The 21,091-nt window shown below is 41.2% G+C and overlaps 1 protein-coding gene across 2 annotated transcripts; it reads right to left on the bottom strand.

Moving 5' to 3' along the window:
* Window positions 1-392: 392 nt before the first annotated feature.
* LOC109868729 (calsenilin-like) lies at window positions 393-17,572 on the bottom strand. Of its 2 annotated transcripts, XM_031803018.1 has the most exons (10): window positions 17,395-17,572; window positions 7,088-7,268; window positions 5,606-5,608; window positions 2,905-3,029; window positions 2,523-2,592; window positions 2,102-2,172; window positions 1,830-1,937; window positions 1,493-1,597; window positions 1,063-1,125; window positions 393-771 (listed from the first exon to the last, which is right to left on the bottom strand). In XM_031803018.1, the coding sequence occupies exons 1-10, from the start codon at window positions 17,527-17,529 to the stop codon at window positions 724-726; spliced, it is 909 nt and encodes a 302-aa protein (XP_031658878.1). In that variant the 5' UTR covers window positions 17,530-17,572; the 3' UTR covers window positions 393-723. The 2 variants fall into 2 exon arrangements, with proteins under 2 accessions (XP_031658878.1, XP_020314051.1); XM_020458462.2 differs by lacking the exons at window positions 5,606-5,608; window positions 7,088-7,268; window positions 17,395-17,572 and adding an exon at window positions 3,759-3,986.
* Between the last annotated feature and the right edge of the window lie 3,519 nt (window positions 17,573-21,091).

Raw genomic sequence — 21,091 nt, 5'->3', positions numbered from 1 at the left:
AAGTGCCTATTAGAACATCCAATAGTCAAAGGTATATGAAATACAAATCGTATAGAGAGAAATAGTCCTATAATTCCTAGAATAACTACAACCTAAAACTTCTTACCTGGGAATATTGAAGACTCATGTTAAAAGGAACCACCAGCTTTCATATGTTCTCATGCTCTGAGCAAGGAACTTAAACGTTAGCTTTCTTACATGGCACATATTGCACTTTTACTTTCTTCTCCAACACTTTGTTTTTGCATTATTTAAACCAAATTGAACATGTTTCATTATTGATTTTAGGCTAAATTGATTTTATTGATGTATTATATTAAGTTAAAATAAGTGTTCATTCAGTATTGTTGTAATTGTCATTATTACAAATAAGTGTAAAAAAAAATAGTCAGATTAATCGGTATCGGCTTTTTTGGCCCTCCAATAATCGGCATCGGTATCGGCGTTGAAAAATCATAATCGGTCGACCTCTACTGTCAATAGAACCATTGAAGGGATTATTTTCCCATATACAGTGCGTAGTGGAATCAAACGTTTAAAAGGTCATTTCCCTATGCCCCCTGCCAAATGTTTACTGTCCTCATCTCGATGTGTGTGAATATTTTTCTATTATCAAACGGTGAGGGGTTAAAGTGTAGAGGGGCTTGTAGGGTCTGGTATCGGAAGCAATAAAAGGTCATCAGGACTTATACTTCTATCCATGTTCTCCTTCCGTTCCTAGACCTAGATGACGTTCTCAAAGAGCTGCATGGAGGCCATGATATTTTCATCCTGGTGAGAGAAATAAAAAGTTGAGGAACCAGTTGTTAAGGACACAATGTCAATTGAACACTACTTATGGCAGAACTGTTCTTAGCTCTTCATATGCTTTGTGTTCCTCTGACATGAACAGGTTCTGTAAGACAAACCTGTCAGTTAACCTGCTGTCTGCCAGCTACAGGAATACCTGGAATGTTAGCCAGGCGAGTTAAAGCCATGTAATAGCATGTGGCTTGTCTGGGCATTCTAACATGATGTACAGTACATCTTTTCATCAGTAAAGATTGTGGAGGATGTGTTTACCTTCTGACAAGTCTCTATGAACTCATCAATGGTCACCACCCCGTCTCTGTTCCGATCCATTTTCTGAAAAAGCTAGCCATTAAATATCTCATACGATTACATACAGAACTACAATTTTTGAATTTTATTTAACCTTTATTTAACTAGGCAAGTCAGTTAAGAACAAATTCTTATTGACAATGACGGCCTACCCCGGCCAAACCCTAACCCGGACGACGCTGGGCCGGTTGTGCGCTTCCACAGTAACAAAATGTGAAGCTTTTAGGTTGGGAAAACTCAAACAGACGAGAGTTCTTATTACACAATAGCCAAAAAAATACATCTTTAGGACAGAAACAACACAAACATAAGGACAGAAGGTGTTAATCAAGGTAAAATGTTAGACATGGGGGTGAGATGGGAGGGGGTCATACACTGGGAGCTTATGTACCTGAAAGAACTTATCCACATGCTCAGATGGATCAATATCTCGTACACTGGGAGAGGTATACCTGCCCATCATGTCATAGATGGACGTCATTATGGCCAACATCTCCTGTACACACACACACACACACACACACACACACACACACACACACACACACACACACACACACACACACACACACACACACACACACACACACACACACACACACACACACACACACACACACACACACACACACATACAGTCATGAGTCAGCGCCAGGTCTTGGAATGTTATGTCTAGCAGAAGAGCATCTCTATGCAACAAACAGGAAATGCATGACCTTACACTGTACCTCCTTGGTGATGTAGCCATCCTTGTTGATATCATACAGATTGAAGGCCCATCTGAGTTTCTCTGTTTCTGAACCTCTGAGCAGTACAGATAGTCCAATCACAAAGTCCTGCAAAAAAACATAGAAAACCTTACTGACTGTCGAAGTATTTCATCTACTGAAGGCAATTTGTTTTATAGATTGAGCATGTTATCGGGATGGCTAAGGTTGATTGTTCTGGAAGGTTTAATACGAGAGGACAACTGACCTAATTTAAGAGGAGCTTTGCTTACCTCGAAACGGATAGAGCCATTTCTGTCCATGTCAAATGCGTTGAACAGGAAATGTGCATATGTGGTGGCATCTGAGAAGGGTTACCGATAATGTAGTTAACATTAGGCAGGTATACAGTGGGTGACAGCTGGTTATTTATTCTCTTTCCCCTTTTATCCACTTTGAAGGTCGCTCTGGGTGAAATGGGTCAGTCTTTACAGCATATATAAATCAATAGGTGAGGTTCAGAATCTTCAATTTCTTATCAAATGTTGATTACAAAACAGTATGATTAATGCTCTCTATTAAATCACAGCCCAATTGAAAGAGCTAACAACGTAGCAGCAGTTGAAAGGGAGTCTCCCACCTATCTGCAGTACTACCTCTCTGCTGTACTATTCCATTGTGCCTCCCTTACATCACTTGAGGGCAGACTCCTACCTCCCTGGGGGAAGAACTGTGAGTAGATGTTCTTGAAAGTCTCCTCATCCACCAGCCCGCTGGGACACTCCTGTTCAGAGGGAAATTAAAATATATTTAAGTACTAAGTGCTTAACTTGAATGCGCTGTATGTATTTATAAATGTAGTTAAATATCTATGAAAATAGATATATCTAACGGTTTGTTATCGGCTAATATATGTGTAACAGCTCGTAGTGAGTGAGTGTAAATATCTGTGTAAATAAATGTGTGTAGCTATGCAAGTATATCAAACATATTGTAAGATGATATCTTTGCAGTCCTTCAAGTCCCTGACAGTGTGTGTTTAACCTCTACCCCACTCCTACTCGGTGCTCTACGCCCAGCCAAGTCCCAGTCGCACGTTTTTAAAGCCTCTGTAGAGTGACTGCAACTCCTTCTTGGTGAACTGGGTCTGGACCTGGAGCTGTTCCAAGCCTTCAGGCTGGTGACGAACAGTAGAAAGCTCCAATTCACAGTCGCTACTCTCTGTTTGAGAGAGGAGAGGGAAAGAGAGAGAGGAGGAGAACCCAGGGAAATGAAGGAGAGTCGGGAGAAGGGGAGAGGTGAAAGGTGAAAGGGAGGGAAGAATGTGGATCAGGTGAGAGGCAAGAATAGGACGGGAGCGGATGAGAAAGGTTGAAATCAGGAGAGGAAGACGGGACAATCAGAACAAATTGGGAGGGAGAGCAATTTGTGTGGTGGGTAACAGAGAAATTGGATTTGATGAAAATGGTGTACAATATTTTGGCAAAAAGAAGGTGGACATGTGAACAATAAAGTGGGAGAGGATGATGAATGAATAACAAAAGGAAATTACGAATACAGGGAGTTACTACTGTGTGTGTGCTCACCATCTATGAAATACAAACAAACAGAGCGTGGAATGGGGAGAGGAAGACAGGGGAGAAATTGAAATGTAGGGAAGTGAGAAGGGGGGAACACATACAATCAGATTAAGCCAGACAGTCACAGTATTTTGGTTTAAGTCATTTCTTTCTCTATAAACCAGTAATAAGACATGAAACCTTCGTTGTCTTGAGGCAGTTTGTCTAGAGTTGCAGTGGAAGCCCGTCTTCTCTCATAAAGTGACAACACTGAAATCCATGTATATCTTCAACTATCACCAACACAGTACAAGAAGCTTCTGTCTATCTGTGAGGAATATGATGGCCTTGAAAAGAACAGGGCACTGTAGAGTCTCTCCTTGTTACTTACCATCTAATGTCAAGGGCTCCCAGACACCAAACTGCTTGAACACTACAAAAAACAGGCCAATGACTACAGTAATTGCAATCAGTTCCATGCCTTCCAGCACCATGGCTGACTTGTTTGAATAAGAACCTTTATCAGCTTGCTATTGGCCAGCTCTGAACATATTGGATGCGTTTTCCACAACTTAACAAATGTTTGCTGCTGGATGTGTGTGTCTAAGAAAACATCAAAACAAACAATTGAACAAGATGTCTGAAAAATAGCTGCGAACCCTGAAATCTATGGGTCACACTTTACTCCCCCCATTTTCCCACCCACACACAGTGTTAAAGGAAGTGAACTCTCAGGTGACGATGCTCCCCGTGATGAAGACGGTAAAGATAGAGTGAAGGTAGAGATCCATTAACAGTCACTCTGTTCCAGGTGCCCTTCATTTAACCCCTTGATATTCAGCAAAAGCAAAAAGGTGAGTTTGATGATAATATCTTCTTGTCTTCAAAAAGTCCCTCTAAATCCAAATCCAGTGCATGGTATTGAGTTGAAAACAAACATATACCACTTGATTCCTCATCTCCCAAATATCTCCATCCTCTGTGAAGTATCTTCCGTAGTATACATTCTGCACCAGTTAAGGGCTGAATCCCCTGTGTCTCCCTTTTTGGGTAAGTCTGTCCTACAGGTCCATCAAGACAGGAATTATCCCTCTAGTGCAGTCTCCAGTTGGAGCGAGTGAGGAAGATGAGAGAGGGGAGTAGGGCAGCGAGACCGGAGAGATTATGTGTTGTTTTTTCACTAATAGTTTCTAATTGACGGTCTGAGCGTTTCCTTGTTTTCCCAGGCATTTCAAGGATGATGTAAAGCTGTAAACCAGGCATTGATCCACATCCACTGATGGCTGGAATATGACCAGCAGCACTTAGAGTGAAGGAGTCTGCCCTGCCCTGTGTGGCGCTGCCTGTGTCTATCTCCCCATTCACACGGCCAACATAACACTGGATTCAAAAAGAAACCTCACATTGTGGTTCTAATTCAACAAACTGATATTTCAATTGAGTTTATTAAGGGACTTTAAAAAAGAAGAATAGTGGAGGTAGACAGAGTGCCCTAATGACTTTTTCCTATCCCAAAACACCTTACAAAGTCTCTGTAAAGTTTCAGCAACATTCATTGACAATCCACCAATGCTTTCATGATATCAGTTGTGGTGTGCATGAGTGTGAGGCAGTAAAAAATATGAATAGAGGTAGAGTTCATAACTGATGAGTGTGCACATCTTATTGGAGAGAGTTTAAGCAGGAGCTGAGAGAGGGAGCAGGGGAGGATAAATCAATGAGATGCAAAATACTGGTCTTAGGACTGGAATGGGAACAGGTCTCTATAACCGTAAGAACTGCCACAACAGTGTCAGGCAGAGCCTTGTGTTCATGCATACAGTACAAGGTTAGCTCATGTAATAAACCATTGAAAACGAAGACAGCAGCAAAATGTCCATGCTCCCTAAATGCTGATCTATCCCTTTCATTAAAGACGGACAAGGCTTAATGCTGGCATATCGGCATTTCTGCACTCTTCAGAGCAAACATTAATAACCCCAGAATAGCCCCAGAATATCAATCATACGACAGCAACTCACAAAAACACAACCATCTGCTTACAGTACAACCCTCCCTCCCTCCCTCCCTCCCTCCCTCCCTCCCTCCCTCCCTCCCTCCCTCCCTCCCTCCCTCCCTCCCTCCCTCCCTCCCTCCCTCCCTCCCTCCCTCCCTCCCTCCCTCCCTCCCTCCCTCCCTCCCTCCCTCCCTCCCTCCCTCCCTCTGAAAGGTTCTAAGACTGCCAGAGTGTGTGACTACCATCTGGTGTACATAGAGAGTACTTATATTGTGTCATGTAATGATTAATACTATCCAGCAGATGGCAATGCCTAGACATGGTTGTATTGGTGGTTCCTTACTGGAAAGGGCTTAGAGTTGACGCAGGGCAGGGCAGTGGAGGGGTTAACATGGGGGGGGGGGGGGGGGGGGGGGGGATGGTGGTTGGGGATGGTGGTTGGGGGTCTCTTCGCTCTGGTGAGTGCACATGAACATGTTAGCCCCAGTATGCATGCACAGAAGGGCAATGTCAATAATTTAGATAGATAGAGAAAACGAGGGCATACCGGGGGTACAAGCAGTAACAGACACTCTGCTACTCCCTCCATATTCAGCTCATACTTCCACCCGTATAAAATTACAAATATCAAACTAGTTCAGGTGCTGGACAGAAAAAACAAATAATGTACTCTTTCAACAACACCCTTATTTACTTAAAGATATCTTTTTGCATGTGTTGTACGTGTTCCTGAAAAAGGGTATAGCAAGTCATCCACAAAGGCTTTGAAACAAAAGTCATTGATCATTACCAATTTGACAAAATGACTGGCCATAGTTTCTTTCTGGAGGCAGCTTCCCTTCAGTAAGAGATGACTGGTACATTACTGTCAACACTGGGACTTTTATTTCAATAGTCATTTTAAGCTTTCTAAATCCCTACTAAAATAACTGAAGGAAAAGGAAAGAAGAGAAAAAGGAGAGAGTGGGAGAGTTTACAGGAGAGTTTACAGGATAGTTTACAGGGGAGTTTACAGGAGAGTTTACAGGAGAGTTTACAGGAGAGTTTACAGGAGAGTTTAAAGGAGAGTTTACAGGAGAGTTTACAGGAGAGTTTACAGGAGAGTTTACAGGAGAGTTTACAGGAGAGTTTACAGGAGAGTGAGTTTACAGGAGAGTTTAAAGGAGAGTTTACAGGAGAGTTTACAGGAGAGTTTACAGGAGAGTTTACAGGAGAGTTAACAGGAGAGTTTAAAGGAGAGTTTACAGGAGAGTTTACAGGAGAGTTTACAGGGGAGTTTACAGGAGAGTTAACAGGAGAGTTTAAAGGATAGTTTACAGGAGAGTTTACAGGAGAGTTTACAGGAGAGTTTAAAGGAGAGTTTACAGGGGAGTTTACAGGAGAGTTAACAGGGCAAGTCTCAGCAGTAAGCCTACGGCAATCAGTTTGCTGGGATTGTGGAGAACGAATAGAGATTTATTGATAGTATATTGAAGTGACACAAAAAGACGAGTGGCTAGCACAGTAGAAGTCCACTGAGAGACAGCAAGAGAGATGACAGAGTTAAAATATAGTCCTATAAAATGGGGTAGACGCATTCAAATTAATCTTACCTGCATCCCCTCCCCCTCTCCTCTGCCTTCGTCTTCACTCCACCCCAGCTATCCCACACAGGGAAGAACACATACAACTCTGTAGCTGGGATGACTGAGCCTCATGTAAGTTTGGCACTGTCCCTGACCTACCTGGCCCCTGAGTGTTTGTGGTGCTGTCAATGATCCATTTGACGAGGCAGCACTTCATCAGAGATTTACGAGTGATTCGGGGCTTCTGCCATTTCCCTCTGTCCTCCCTCTGTCCTCCTGGGCTGGGCTCCTTCCCGTTGGCATCAGGCAGCAGGCCACCGTCCACTCCTTTTCCATCAGCCTGGGGGACACAGAACTAACTTGGTTAACAGATGACAGAGAGAGGGGTAAGGACACTACAGAGAAGACTGTTGGTAGAGAAGGGTTAGAGGATGCACAGAGGAGAATGTATAGGCTGGACAGAGAGGGGGAGGAAGAGAAAGAACATGATATTATGGAAAATGTGTACAAAAAAGCCATCCATTTGGCATCATACTGTATGATTGTGCGTTTTTGCAAAATGCCTCATAGCAGCTGTATTTCGAAAGTTATACAAGTGCCTTCAGAAATTATTCACACCCCTGGACTTTTTCCACATTTGGTTGTGTTACAGCCTGAATTTAAAATGGCTTAGAGATGTTTTTGTCAATACCCATAATGTCAAAGTGGAACTACGTTTTTTTTAAATGAATTAAAAATTTAAAGTTGAAATGTCTTGCGTCAATAAGTATTCAATCACTTTGTAGCCTTGCACGAGCCTTGGCATGTGATGTACAAATACACTCCCTGGACAGGACGCTAATCTATTGCAGGGCCTTCATTTTCTTTCAATATCAAACAATCTATCTCCTTAATGCTGAGTATCAAGCAGCAGAGACACATCAGGTCCCATTTTTACAGCCTTTGGTATGACTCGGCCGGGGATCGAACTCCCAACCTTCCAATGTCAGGGTGGACACTCGAAGACCGCTGAGATGGTACCCTTTTGTTATGATAAGCCTAAAAAAGTTCAGGAGAAGACAGTGAATGCTCCTGAGTGGCCAAGTTATAGTTTTGACATAAATCTACTTGAAAATATATGGCAAGACCTGAAAATGGTTGTCTAGCAATGATCAACAACCAATTTGACAGAGCTTGAAGAGTTTTTTAAAAGAATAAATGGGCAAATGTTCTAGGTCTGGAAACTCAAAGAGACTTAATAAGAAAAGACTCACAGCTGTAATTGCTGCCAAAGGTGCTGCTACAAAGTATTGACTCAGCGGTGTGAATACTAATGTAAATTAAACATTTCTGCATTTTATTTTCAATACAACAAAATGAAAAAAATAAATCCTCTAAAGTTGTCAATTCTTTCAACTTGCCACCTAAGCATTACCTAGCGACACTGTCTGGTTAGAAGTTAGAATAAAGCGTGATAAAACAATGGAATGTGCATAGTTATAAATCCAAAGTGCTCCAATGGGGTCACATATCAAAGTTACAGTCAGTTCACCGAGGCTGAAGACATACAGGATGCTGTGACTGAAGATAAGAGGAGAATGGGCTGTAGGATGACATGGATGAAGAAAATAATAGATAAGGAGAGAGGAAGCTTTATCACCCCTGGATTGATGGAGAATGGAAGGCCCACTAGTATATATGGGTGTGCATGGCAGAGTACTGCATGTGTGTGACTATGTAAAAGATATTATCTGTTAATGTGTGTGTTTATTTATTTATTTATTTTTTATTTTACCTTTATTTAACCAGGTAGGCAAGTTGAGAACAAGTTCTCATTTACAATTGCGACCTGGCCAAGATAAAGCAAAGCAGTTCGACAGATACAACGACACAGAGTTACACATGGAGTAAAACAAACATACAGTCAATAATACAGTATAAACAAGTCTATATACAATGTGAGCAAATGAGGTGAGAAGGGAGGTAAAGGCAAAAAAGGCCATGGTGGCAAAGTAAATACAATATAGCAAGTAAAACACTGGAATGGTAGTTTAGCAATGGAAGAATGTGCAAAGTAGAAATAAAAATAATGGGGTGCAAAGGAGCAAAATAAATAAATAAATAAAAATTAAATACAGTTGGGAAAGAGGTAGTTGTTTGGGCTAAATTTTAGGTGGGCTATGTACAGGTGCAGTAATCTGTGAGCTGCTCTGACAGTTGGTGCTTAAAGCTAGTGAGGGAGATAAGTGTTTCCAGTTTCAGAGATTTTTGTAGTTTGTTCCAGTCATTGGCAGCAGAGAACTGGAAGCAGAGGCGGCCAAATAAAGAATTGGTTTTGGGGGTGACTAGAGAGATATACCTGCTGGAGCATGTGCTACAGGTGGGAGATGCTATGGTGACCAGCGAGCTGAGATAAGGGGGGACTTTACCTAGCAGGGTCTTGTAGATGACATGGAGCCAGTGGGTTTGGCGACGAGTATGAAGCGAGGGCCAGCCAACGAGAGCGTACAGGTCGCAATGGTGGGTAGTATATCAGGCTTTGGTGACAAAACGGATTGCACTGTGATAGACTGCATCCAATTTGTTGAGTAGGGTATTAGAGGCTATTTTGTAAATGACATCGCCAAAGTCGAGGATTGGTAGGATGGTCAGTTTGTGTGTGTGTGTGTGTGTGTGTGTGTGTGTGTGTGTGTGTGTGTGTGTGTGTGTGTGTGTGTGTGTGTGTGTGTGTGTGTGTGTGTGTGTGTGTGTGTGCGTGTGTGTGTATGCGCGTGTGTGTATGCGTGTGTATGTATGCGTGTGTGTTTGTATGTATGCATGCGCAAAGCGGCACACATGCGTTCTTGTTTTGTTACATTATTTGAGTAGAGAATGGAGCAAAATATCGGGGGAGATTCCCAGCCCCCTCGTAATCTCCTCATCTCCTATTTGAATATGAAAGGAAGCCAAGGCGTACAGAGCACTGAGGAACTCACTCAATAATTCACACTCCTTAAAACAGCATGAATAAAAGATCAGAGTCAGCTGCCATGGTGGGGATGAGTACCAGCCATGTGTTAAACACTGAGTACCAGCCATGTGTTAAACACTGAATACCAGCCATGTGTTAAACACTGAGTACCAGCCATGTGTTAAACACTGAGTACCAGCCATGTGTTAAACACTGAATACCAGCCATGTGTTAAACACTGAGTACCAGCCATGTGTTAAACTCTGAGTACCAGCCATGTGTTAAACACTGAGTACCAGCCATGTGTTAAACTCTGATTACCAGCCATGTGTTAAACACTGAGTACCAGCCATGTGTTAAACACTGAGTACCAGCCATGTGTTAAACACTGATTACCAGCCATGTGTTAAACACTGAATACCAGCCATGTGTTAAACACTGAGTACCAGCCATGTGTTAAACACTGAATACCAGCCATGTGTTAAACACTGAGTACCAGCCATGTGTTAAACACTGAATACCAGCCATGTGTTAAACTCTGATTACCAGCCATGTGTTAAACACTGATTACCAGCCATGTGTTAAACACTGATTACCAGCCATGTGTTAAACACTGAATACCAGCCATGTGTTAAACACTGAATACCAGCCATGTGTTAAACTCTGCATACCAGCCATGTGTTAAACTCTGATTACCAGCCATGTGTTAAACACTGAATACCAGCCATGTGTTAAACTCTGATTACCAGCCATGTGTTAAACACTGATTACCAGCCATGCGTTAAACACTGAATACCAGCCATGTGTTAAACTCTGATTACCAGCCATGTGTTAAACACTGATTACCAGCCATGTGTTAAACACTGATTACCAGCCATGTGTTAAACACTGAATACCAGCCATGTGTTAAACACTGAATACCAGCCATGTGTTAAACTCTGATTACCAGCCATGTGTTAAACACTGATTACCAGCCATGTGTTAAACACTGAGTACCAGCCATGTGTTAAACTCTGATTACCAGCCATGTGTTAAACAGTGATTACCAGCCATGTGTTAAACACTGAGTACCAGCCATGTGTTAAACACTGAGTACCAGCCATGCGTTAAACACTGAGTACCAGCCATGCGTTAAACACTGAGTACCAGCCATGTGTTAAACTCTGAGTACCAGCCATGTGTTAAACTCTGAATACCAGCCATGTGTTAAACACTGAATACCAGCCATGTGTTAAACACTGAATACCAGCCATGTGTTAAACACTGATTACCAGCCATGTGTTAAACACTGAGTACCAGCCATGTGTTAAACACTGAATACCAGCCATGTGTTAAACTCTGATTACCAGCCATGTGTTAAACACTGAATACCAGCCATGTGTTAAACACTGAATACCAGCCATGTGTTAAACTCTGATTACCAGCCATGTGTTAAACACTGATTACAAGCCATGTGTTAAACACTGAGTACCAGCCATGTGTTAAACACTGATTACCAGCCATGTGTTAAACACTGAGTACCAGCCATGTGTTAAACACTGAATACCAGCCATGTGTTAAACACTGAGTACCAGCCATGTGTTAAACACTGAGTACCAGCCATGTGTTAAACACTGAATACCAGCCATGTGTTAAACTCTGATTACCAGCCATGTGTTAAACACTGATTACAAGCCATGTGTTAAACACTGAGTACCAGCCATGTGTTAAACACTGATTACCAGCCATGTGTTAAACACTGAGTACCAGCCATGTGTTAAACACTGAATACCAGCCATGTGTTAAACTCTGATTACCAGCCATGTGTTAAACACTGATTACCAGCCATGTGTTAAACACTGAGTACCAGCCATGTGTTAAACTCTGATTACCAGCCATGTGTTAAACAGTGATTACCAGCCATGTGTTAAACACTGAGTACCAGCCATGTGTTAAACACTGAGTACCAGCCATGCGTTAAACACTGAGTACCAGCCATGCGTTAAACACTGAGTACCAGCCATGTGTTAAACTCTGAGTACCAGCCATGTGTTAAACACCAGGACAAGAGAGACCATCCCCTACCAACCCAAAAACACACACACACATACATACATACATACATGTATGCCCTGGCATCCGCAGTACTACATTATTAACGTTTAGCCTGACATGTGGGAGATGCAGCAGGGTTTATCTATCCTCCCTTAATAATCCAACTCATCATGCACACTGCGGGAGACTGCACCATCCGCTGATCACCACACGTCACCAACACATGCCCTCTTAATTGTCAGCCCCTCTTTCTCCCCGTGTGTGTGGAGTTTGTAGCCTCTCCCTTGGTCCTGACAGAGTAGGAGAACACAGTGTACACAGAGCTCATTGACATGCAACACAGATACAGCATCCTTCCCCTTCTTCTCTTGCCATGGATCACAGTGAGGTGGTACACTCACCACTCCAGTAGAACTGGCCCATAACAGGACTGCTAAATATAGATTGACTGTATACAATCCCTAAAGATGAACTTTCCCTGCCCTGACCTGGATCACTACAGTACAGTTTAAGGTAACTTTTTGGCCATTAGCTAAAGACAATGCACAAGGGAAATTTTCTTGTGGGAGAAATATTCCAGAGAGAAATGTTTATATACTACATAATACATACTTGGACAAGCAAATACATTTTCGCTTTTTTACAGAAATACTTCAAATAGTCTCCATAGTCCCCATACACTCCTCCAAGATGTCTCTTCCTCTCTCAATCAATCCTGCTTCCTTTCTCCTATTGGCGAGCTAAAGCAGATTTCGCGACAAATACATTTTATTTGCCTGTATGAATTGTTCAATGAACAATCCAATAGAAGCAACAGTGTGGTTACTTTTGACCACTGAGTCTGAAATCGCAATGTATTAAATTATTTCTGTTTAGATCTACAGACCTGAGGGGTTCCTCAACTACTGTGACCTTTTGGGAAAGAGCTCATTTTTACATATTTCCTAAGCAATTGTAACTATTTATTCCGGTTTTGTATAGTTTGGTTAGAAAGGGGCCAGCAGTTGAGAAGCTTCAGGGTACAGTGCTACTGGCTGGTAAATCGCAGACCCTTTAGGGCAGGGCGTTGCAAAACCTTTTTTCACAAGTGCCCCCTTTTTCACATTTTCACATTTTCACACGCCAAAGCCGAACCCCTTTTGTATTAATATTGTCTATTGAAATAGCCTATATTAAATACGCCACCAGCTTGATGTTGTTTAATTTGAGGGTTTTTAAGCTCATTTCCTACAATTCTACTTAGTTTAAAAAGACTCCTGACATATTTTAGATAGTATATTTAATAATAATAATAATGATAATGGATAAGGAAACTGTCTGGACCAGATTTCCCCAAATGTTATTCCACCACTACATATGTTTTTATTATGATAATTAATATGAACCCTCCTTTTAATTCTACATATTTTCTTTTACAGAAAATGAACAGATCAAATGAGTCCCACATAAGATCACTTCCTAGCAAATTCCAATTTCTTTGACTCCTCGACTGTAGATGATAGAAACTCAGCTTCTGTCATAGAGACAAACCCCTCTGATGTTCCTATGTGCATCAGAGTAGCATTTTCCTCTGGCATTTTACCACTTGGTTCTGGCCTAAAGTATCACGAAATCATGTGTTGTTTTAGATCGGTCTAAACAATCGCGAACGTAAAAAGTACAAATAAAAAAATCCAATCAAGCCAGGTCCCGCGTACCCCACACAAGACCTTGGCACGCTGTGCCTCCTATGGTGAGAACATCTGCTCTAGGCTTCCGTTGTACTCATAATGCCTGGCTGCATGGAACAGCTGGGATCAGCTGATTATTGTCACAGAGGGATGCACTGTAACTCAGAACACTGTTATTATGTTGTATTTAATATCATCTCTGTGCACTGTGTCTCTCTCTCTCAGTCAAAATACAGTAGAGTGGGACAACTACAGTGGAAATGGTTATATCATTTACATAATGCTCCCTCGTTGCTTTTGTGGACGGTCCCAAGATAGTGCCTTCAGAAAGTGTTCACACCCCTTATTAACTACCTCATCTCTGTACCCCACACTTACAATTATCTGCAATGTCCCTCAGACGAGCAGTGAATTTCAAACACAGATTTAACCACATACTGTAGACCAGGGAGGTTTTCCAACGCTTCGTAAAGAAGGGCACCTATTGGTAGATGGTTAAAAAAAGGACATGGAATATCCCTTTGAGCATGGTGAAGTTATTAATTTCACTTTGGATGGTGTATCAATTCGCCCAGTCACTACAAAGATACAGGCCTCCTTCCTAACTCAGTTGCCGGAGAGGAAGGAAACCACTTAGGGATTTCACCATGAGGCCAATGGTGACTTTAAAACAGTTACATAGTTTAATGGCTGTGATATGAAAAAATGTAGGAAGAATCAACAACATTGTAGTTACACCACAATACTAACCTAATTGACAAAGTGAAAAGAACGAAGCCTGTCCAGAATACAAATATAAAAATTTAAAAAGCATCCTGTTTGCAACCAAACACTAAAGTAATATGGCAAAACATGTGGCATAGCAATTTACTTTTTGTGCTGAATACAAAGTGTTATGCCTGGGGCAAATCCAATGGAACACATTACTGAGTACCACTCTCCATATTTTCAAGCATAGTGGTGGCTGCATCATGTTATGGGTATGCTTGTAATCGTTAAGGACTGGGTTTTTCAGGATAAAAAGAATTGGAATGGAGCTAAGCACAGGCAAAATCCTAGAGGAAAACCAGGTTCAGTCTTTCCACCAGACACTGGGAGATGAATTCACCTTTCAGCAGAACATTAACCTAAAACACAAGGCCAAATCTACACTGGAGTTGCTTTCCAAGAAGACAGTTCCTGAGTGGCCGTGTTAAAGTTTTGACTTGAATCTGCTTGAAGATCTAAGGCAATACATGAAATTAGCAATGGTCAACAACCAATGATAGAGCTTGAAGAATTTTGAAAAGAATAACAGGCAAATGTTGCACAATCCAGGTGGGGAAATCTTTTAGAGACTTACCCAGAAAGACTCACAGCTGTAATCGCTGCCAAAGGGGATTCTAACATGTATCGACTCAGGGGATTGAATACTTATTTAATCAAGATCTATATATATTTTTTTAAATATATATATTTTTTATTACAAATGTTAGAATTGTTCTTCCACTTTGACATAATTTTGTGTATATTGTTGACAAAACAAGTAAGAAAATTAATTCCATTTTAATCTCTCTTTGTAACACAACAAAATATGGAAAAAGTCAAGGGGTGTGAATACTGTCTGAAGGCAGTATAAAAGTGTATGACATTTTTTGGGGGGTGGACTGCAAGTCTTGAAGGCATGCTGTACATACAAAAGGGAGGCTGTACAGAGGCTTGCATTGCAGTTCTATATGTCATTGTGCAGAAGACATTGCTTAGAGCAATGGAGTGTGTCTTTATGTTCATTATGCAACAACTTTTCTTCAGCTCACATTTAGGTGTGTGAACCCTCCCCCTCACAAATACGCTATTATTAACTTGAGCATTGGATACTTTCCTGACCATCAACCAAATTCAAACGGACTAATGGACCCTGAATCCATCGCAGAGCTAGTTCCACAAGCTCTGTACAAAAGTAGATGCCTCTCACCATAGGCTCTATTTAAAGTGCCACAAAGTGCCAGTGGAAACAAACAACCTGAGAGAGTGAGAGAAAGAGAGAGACAGAGAGGAAACAAAAAAGAACACAGTGCTCCTAATCCCTGGGCTGATCATAATGTCCTCCCTCCTTGTTTCCCCTTCATCAATTTTTTCTCTGTTGTTACCTCCACTCCGGTCACAAAGATCAAGGGCTCCTCTCTGTTTCCCAATGTGAATCTAGCAAGGAACACAGTTTAATTACAATTTGGGAGTTAGTGAAACTGCCAGTCAAACTTGTTGAGTGGATTCTTAAGGTCTTATTTAACAACCACTTTCTGTGGCGCTTTCTGTCCTTTTCACTCCCTAAAGAATGGCTGATTTGTAACACAGTCAACATTTTGTCCAAGAGAGGAAGTGATATTGTTCAGTAAGTGCAGTAATGCATTAGTAGACACACCGCATAGGACAGCTGCTGAAAGATGAGTGATGGAAAAGGACATCACATGAGGTCACCATTACATAAGCCAAGGGGATAATGCCTTTAGTTGTGGTTCAACATCACACTGTTCTTGTGTGTCACGCTATGCATGTCTGTCCCCTCACACATCTGGAAGATGCATGCCTGACTTACGGAATCTTGTCTAAATTCAGATTTGTGCATTTGCATTGAAGACAACAACAAAAATGTGTTCAATTATCAAAAATCACAGTTAAACATCCCAGTGTGTGTGTGTGTGTGTGTGTGTGTGTGTGTGTGTGTGTTCTATAATGCAAGGGGGTTGTGTATTATACATTATTTACAGTGTATTAACTGGAGGGCACTTGCAACTACTTCTTGACCTGTTTTTCCCTCAAAGCAAGATGACATTTCAGCTCCATATTTTTCAGTTTTTTTTCCCAATTAGCCTTTCGCACATTAACAAGTAAACACATTGAGCTTCTACAGGGAGTTGTCATAACCAAAATAGTTTTCATGTCAAATCTCAACATATGGCTCCAAACAGCAAGGCAACTGCTGAAAACAGAATCAAACTCCAGCTGCAGCTGCAATGAGTGATGTCTACATACTGAATCTGACAGAATGCTGAGCACCTTCAAGAGAGAAAGAATCCCCCCATACACCTTACAACTTCAGCAACAAGCTCAACTATTGTATTATTAAATAGCTTGTTGCAGCTACTAGACTTCTGTCTAGCACAATTGCTACAATGGTTTGATCAACAGTCAGTCACTCTATATATCAATATGCACACCATTAGTTGATTCAATACATTAAGTGATATCTGAATGCCTGCCTTTGGACAATGTCTTAACTTGAAAAAATGAAATAGTAATCGCCTGCTTGAATTTGATACTCATAATTAATTGAGTAGTACATGGGTACACCACAATTAAGCTACTGACACACAATACTACAGATGGTAAGAATCAATATAATTAAGTTGACCCTAGCCATTTTCACAACATGGCATAGAATAAAGTCATTATCAGAGCAGGTACAATATCAGTGACACATTTTACATTTATATTTAGGTCATTTAGCGGACGTTCTTATCCAGAGTGCATACATTTTCATACACCAAGCAGCTTACATGACAACTTTTCCATGGCATCACCAAGCAGTTTGGTTACTGTTGCATTTGATTGATTCAACAACAGTCACGTGCTTCCACTTTATGAGACATGCAAAATCTCAATTATGATTTTTTTTCTGCGGTAACTTATTGCACGAATGACGTGCGCATGGATTTGGCAGATATGCCTCGTACTGAACTCAAACTTGAGAGTGAATGTGCCTGAGAGTGAATGTGCTTGAGCAGTTTGTTTAGGTTATTCCAACAATTAAAACAACACATCAAAATATACATGTCATATTTTTATTTATTTACCTGCATGATGTTGATGTTATGTTGATTTCTTGCTTTTTGCAGGAAACCGCTCTGAGACGTTCGTCTAGTCGCGCGCACTTTCTGTTCTGAGAATCCTGATGTAAACCGTAACCTGTGAGGCATAAACTCGCTCATTTCAAAGCACCGCACGAGAGAGAGAGAGAGACAAGGAGAGCACCACCAGTATGCCTTCTTCCACGTGCTGTCCGTGGTTCTGAACATGCTGTGGTGTTTTCCTGGTCGGGATTCTGACCGCTGGCAGAATGTCTTTCCCAATCTAGCACAAGACAGCCATGAACCTTGCCAACTATCGGATCCCCAATTAAACTGATCCCACAGGGAGCTACATTTGTATGGAGCCCATTGGGGATATCTTACTTTGATGTTCTTTCTGTAGACTTTTGCGCATTTTGCTGGTCATTGTGATAAGCAAGTAGGACAGTTACATGTAATATTGTAGACTATGGCTAAACAACGGAATACAGAGCCTGTAGCAGATTAAACAATTATTTATTTGAGCAAGATACATTTTAGCTTGAGATCCCTAAATCTGTGGATGAGTTAAACTATGTGCAATTGGGCACATGTTCAGTTTACACATCACCAGGATTTAAATGTCCAATGCAGCCATTTTATATCAATATCAAGTCATTTCTGGGTAACAATTAAGTAACTTACTGTGATTGTTTACAATTAAAATGGTCAAAAAGAAACAAAAATAGCTTCTTAGCAAAGAGCAATTTCTCAAGCAAGAGTTCTGCTAGGACTGTCTGGGAGTGGTCTGAGTTGGGAGAAAAAAACGGAAAACTAGCTGTTATTGGCAGAGAGGTTTGGAACTCTCTTTCTTATTGGCCTATTAACCAATTTCCTGCTGTCACCAGGCAGACCAAAACACCATCCCACCAAAACAGGCTGCAATTTCAGGCAGCCTTTTCAAACAGCTCTAACATGAAAAGGGAATTATAATACTTTTCACAATTTCACAGTATTATTCCAAACTCATAGTGTTGAAATATATATAAAAATATATCCAAAGAAAACCAGCAGTTTTAAAGACAGCAGTGCTGCACTGAAAAGAGTGGCTTGGCTTGGAAGTATTGCACAAGCCAAGCAGAAGAAGAGAGGATGAGGAGATGAATGACTTCTCACTGTTTTGGCTTGTATTCAGAGGCTACTCAGGCTAGCTATTAGCAGTTCAGGATGTTTTTCTATCAGTTACGATAGAGTGAACACAGGATGAATGTGTGGCAAGGTCAAGGTACAAATATCCCTTAGGAACCTGTGATTGTATATTATAATGGACATTATTGGATGTTATAAAAGTGTATAAAGTATCCATTTGAAATTAATACAAGGCTGATGGTATTGCCAGATATTTTATGGGAATTGCCATGTCACCAATGTTTACACAATCCTGCCTCTAAAATTAGCCTGCACTGTTGTATTTTCCCTATTTAAACAGTGATCTGAGTCCTTTCTCTTTTCTTTTCTATAGACAGATGATTGACTAGAGATTGGTCCTCTTTGACCTCTCATGTCGTTTCTTCCAACAGTCAATTAGGAGGTTAATTTCCTATTGAACTCAATCAAGATAACAGAAACAGACAATGCTAATCACAGAGGTCTATCCTGAAGAGTGCTTAAGATTTCCACCCAAAGACCTTGTTTCTAGTTACCTTCCGAAATCATTCGATTAATGACAGAGCATTTTTTGATCTGCACTGATCTCCCTGCTGCATAAACAGACTTAATGAGGTGTTCAAAGCCTCTCCTGCACCTTCCCTACAGAAAGTAGGGTTTCATTCAGAATGTGAACTGGAAAAGCAAAGCCATTTGATCACATTGCTTGCCAAATATCTGAATGTCATTCCATTCACTGCTTTGATTATCTTATCACCGCAAACCAATGGTGTCACTTGCAATTTTAAAAGAAGCAGTTCTTGTTACTTTGTAAAAACGGAGTCTACTGTATGTGCTATCGTATATCAATCCATTAAATCACTTTCAAATTACAGTCAGATCAATAGACTCTAGCAGGAACAGACGGTCTTCACCTGGGGATGCTATTATTGTCGAGAACTGTCAACTTGTTATACTTCTGTGGAACTGTGTGACTTTATAATGAGCAAGGTAAAGCCAGGGAAAGAAGATAGATAGAGATATATATATATATAGAGAGAGAGCCAGCCAGCCAGCCAGCCAGCCAGCCAGCCAGCCAGCCAGCCAGCCAGACAGACAGACAGACAGACAGACAGACAGACAGACAGACAGACAGACAGACAGACAGACAGACAGACAGACAGACAGACAGACAGACAGACAGACAGACAGACAGACAGACAGACAGACAGACAGACAGACAGACAGACAGTGAAGTTTTTCAGTTTGTTGCTGTGGGAACTGTTGCTAAGCAGTGTTTAGGAGGCTTAGAACATAAGGAGAGAATAAAGTTAAACAGACATAAGGGGGAGGTGGACAAAGTGATGAGAAGAACATTTTGAATGAAGAAAAAGAAGTAGAGAGCAAGCAGATAGCAGCATAAAGGGAAGACTCGAACTCAATGATCCCAAGGATTGAAATCGACATGCTGTAGGTAGAAATTAAAATGACCAATGCAAACATGTTCTCTCAGCCATCTCAGCTATCCAAAAACGCATCTTCTCTGAGAGAAAGGGAAGGTATAAGCAGGTGCAGATGTCTCTTTAATTCATTAAATAATAATAGAGTAATAAGTAATTATGTTTTAAGAGCCAATCAATTAGTGTCCCACAACGATCTACCAAGTAAGGCTTATACTCTTTAATGTGATTCTTTTCTTTGGTATTTCGTTACACCACATGTATTAAATTCAACTGTAATTTCTGTTACAGGGACCAAGCTAAAAAAGATTCCATATTTCCATGAGTCTGTCCCTGTGTGGCTCTGGGTGCTTTATCTCCCTACAGGTCGATCTCATTCCTGCAGACACGATGGCTATTTTTAGCCTAGTGACTAGTACGCTCCAGCTAGCGCTTGGTGTCCCTGGTGGTTACACACCAATGGTGAGTCTAATTGAGAATGCGAGTGTGTGTGTTTACTTTTTCATCATATCTTCTCCAACAATGGATGCTGTTGGACCATGCAAACGTGCATGCACTCACACACACAATAACCCCTCAGTCTTTGCCACGTTATTTCATCTCCTCTCTCTATACTTTCATCCCTCAGCCTGTTTCTTGCACTCCTTCTCTGTCATCTCTCTTTTTCCCTCTCTGCAATCTCACTCCTACTATCTGTCATCTTTTCTCTGCTTGCTTTACTTGCCACACACCTCCTCTCTGTCATCCCATCCGTACCAGTCGTCCCCCCCCTCCTGCCAGCCTGCAGATTCAATCCAGTATCGCCTTTTTTTTGCTTACATACTGACTATCATGTGATGTTAAGCAGATTCAAAAAATCTATTATGCATTGATAATATGCATGAAGTATAATAGCAGATGTCAAAATATAAGTATTGGAGATTTTGAGAAAATGAAAATGTATACCTCACTAATTTAGGGTGATACAGTATTGAAACTCCCAATGCTAGGATTCAGAGTGCTTGGGAAAAGGGAGACGAATGGGAAAACAAGTCAACGTCACCATATAGGTACCATATACAGTAGGTACGTAACAGAGGCACATGTTGTGTACCCATGTACAAATCATGTCAGAAGTT

The sequence above is a fragment of the Oncorhynchus kisutch genome, linkage group LG23 (assembly GCF_002021735.2).
Source record: "Oncorhynchus kisutch isolate 150728-3 linkage group LG23, Okis_V2, whole genome shotgun sequence".
In the NCBI taxonomy this organism is placed as follows: domain Eukaryota; kingdom Metazoa; phylum Chordata; class Actinopteri; order Salmoniformes; family Salmonidae; genus Oncorhynchus; species Oncorhynchus kisutch.
The sequence above is the reverse complement of the archived record's forward strand: the minus strand, read 5'-3'. Positions and strand labels throughout refer to the sequence as shown.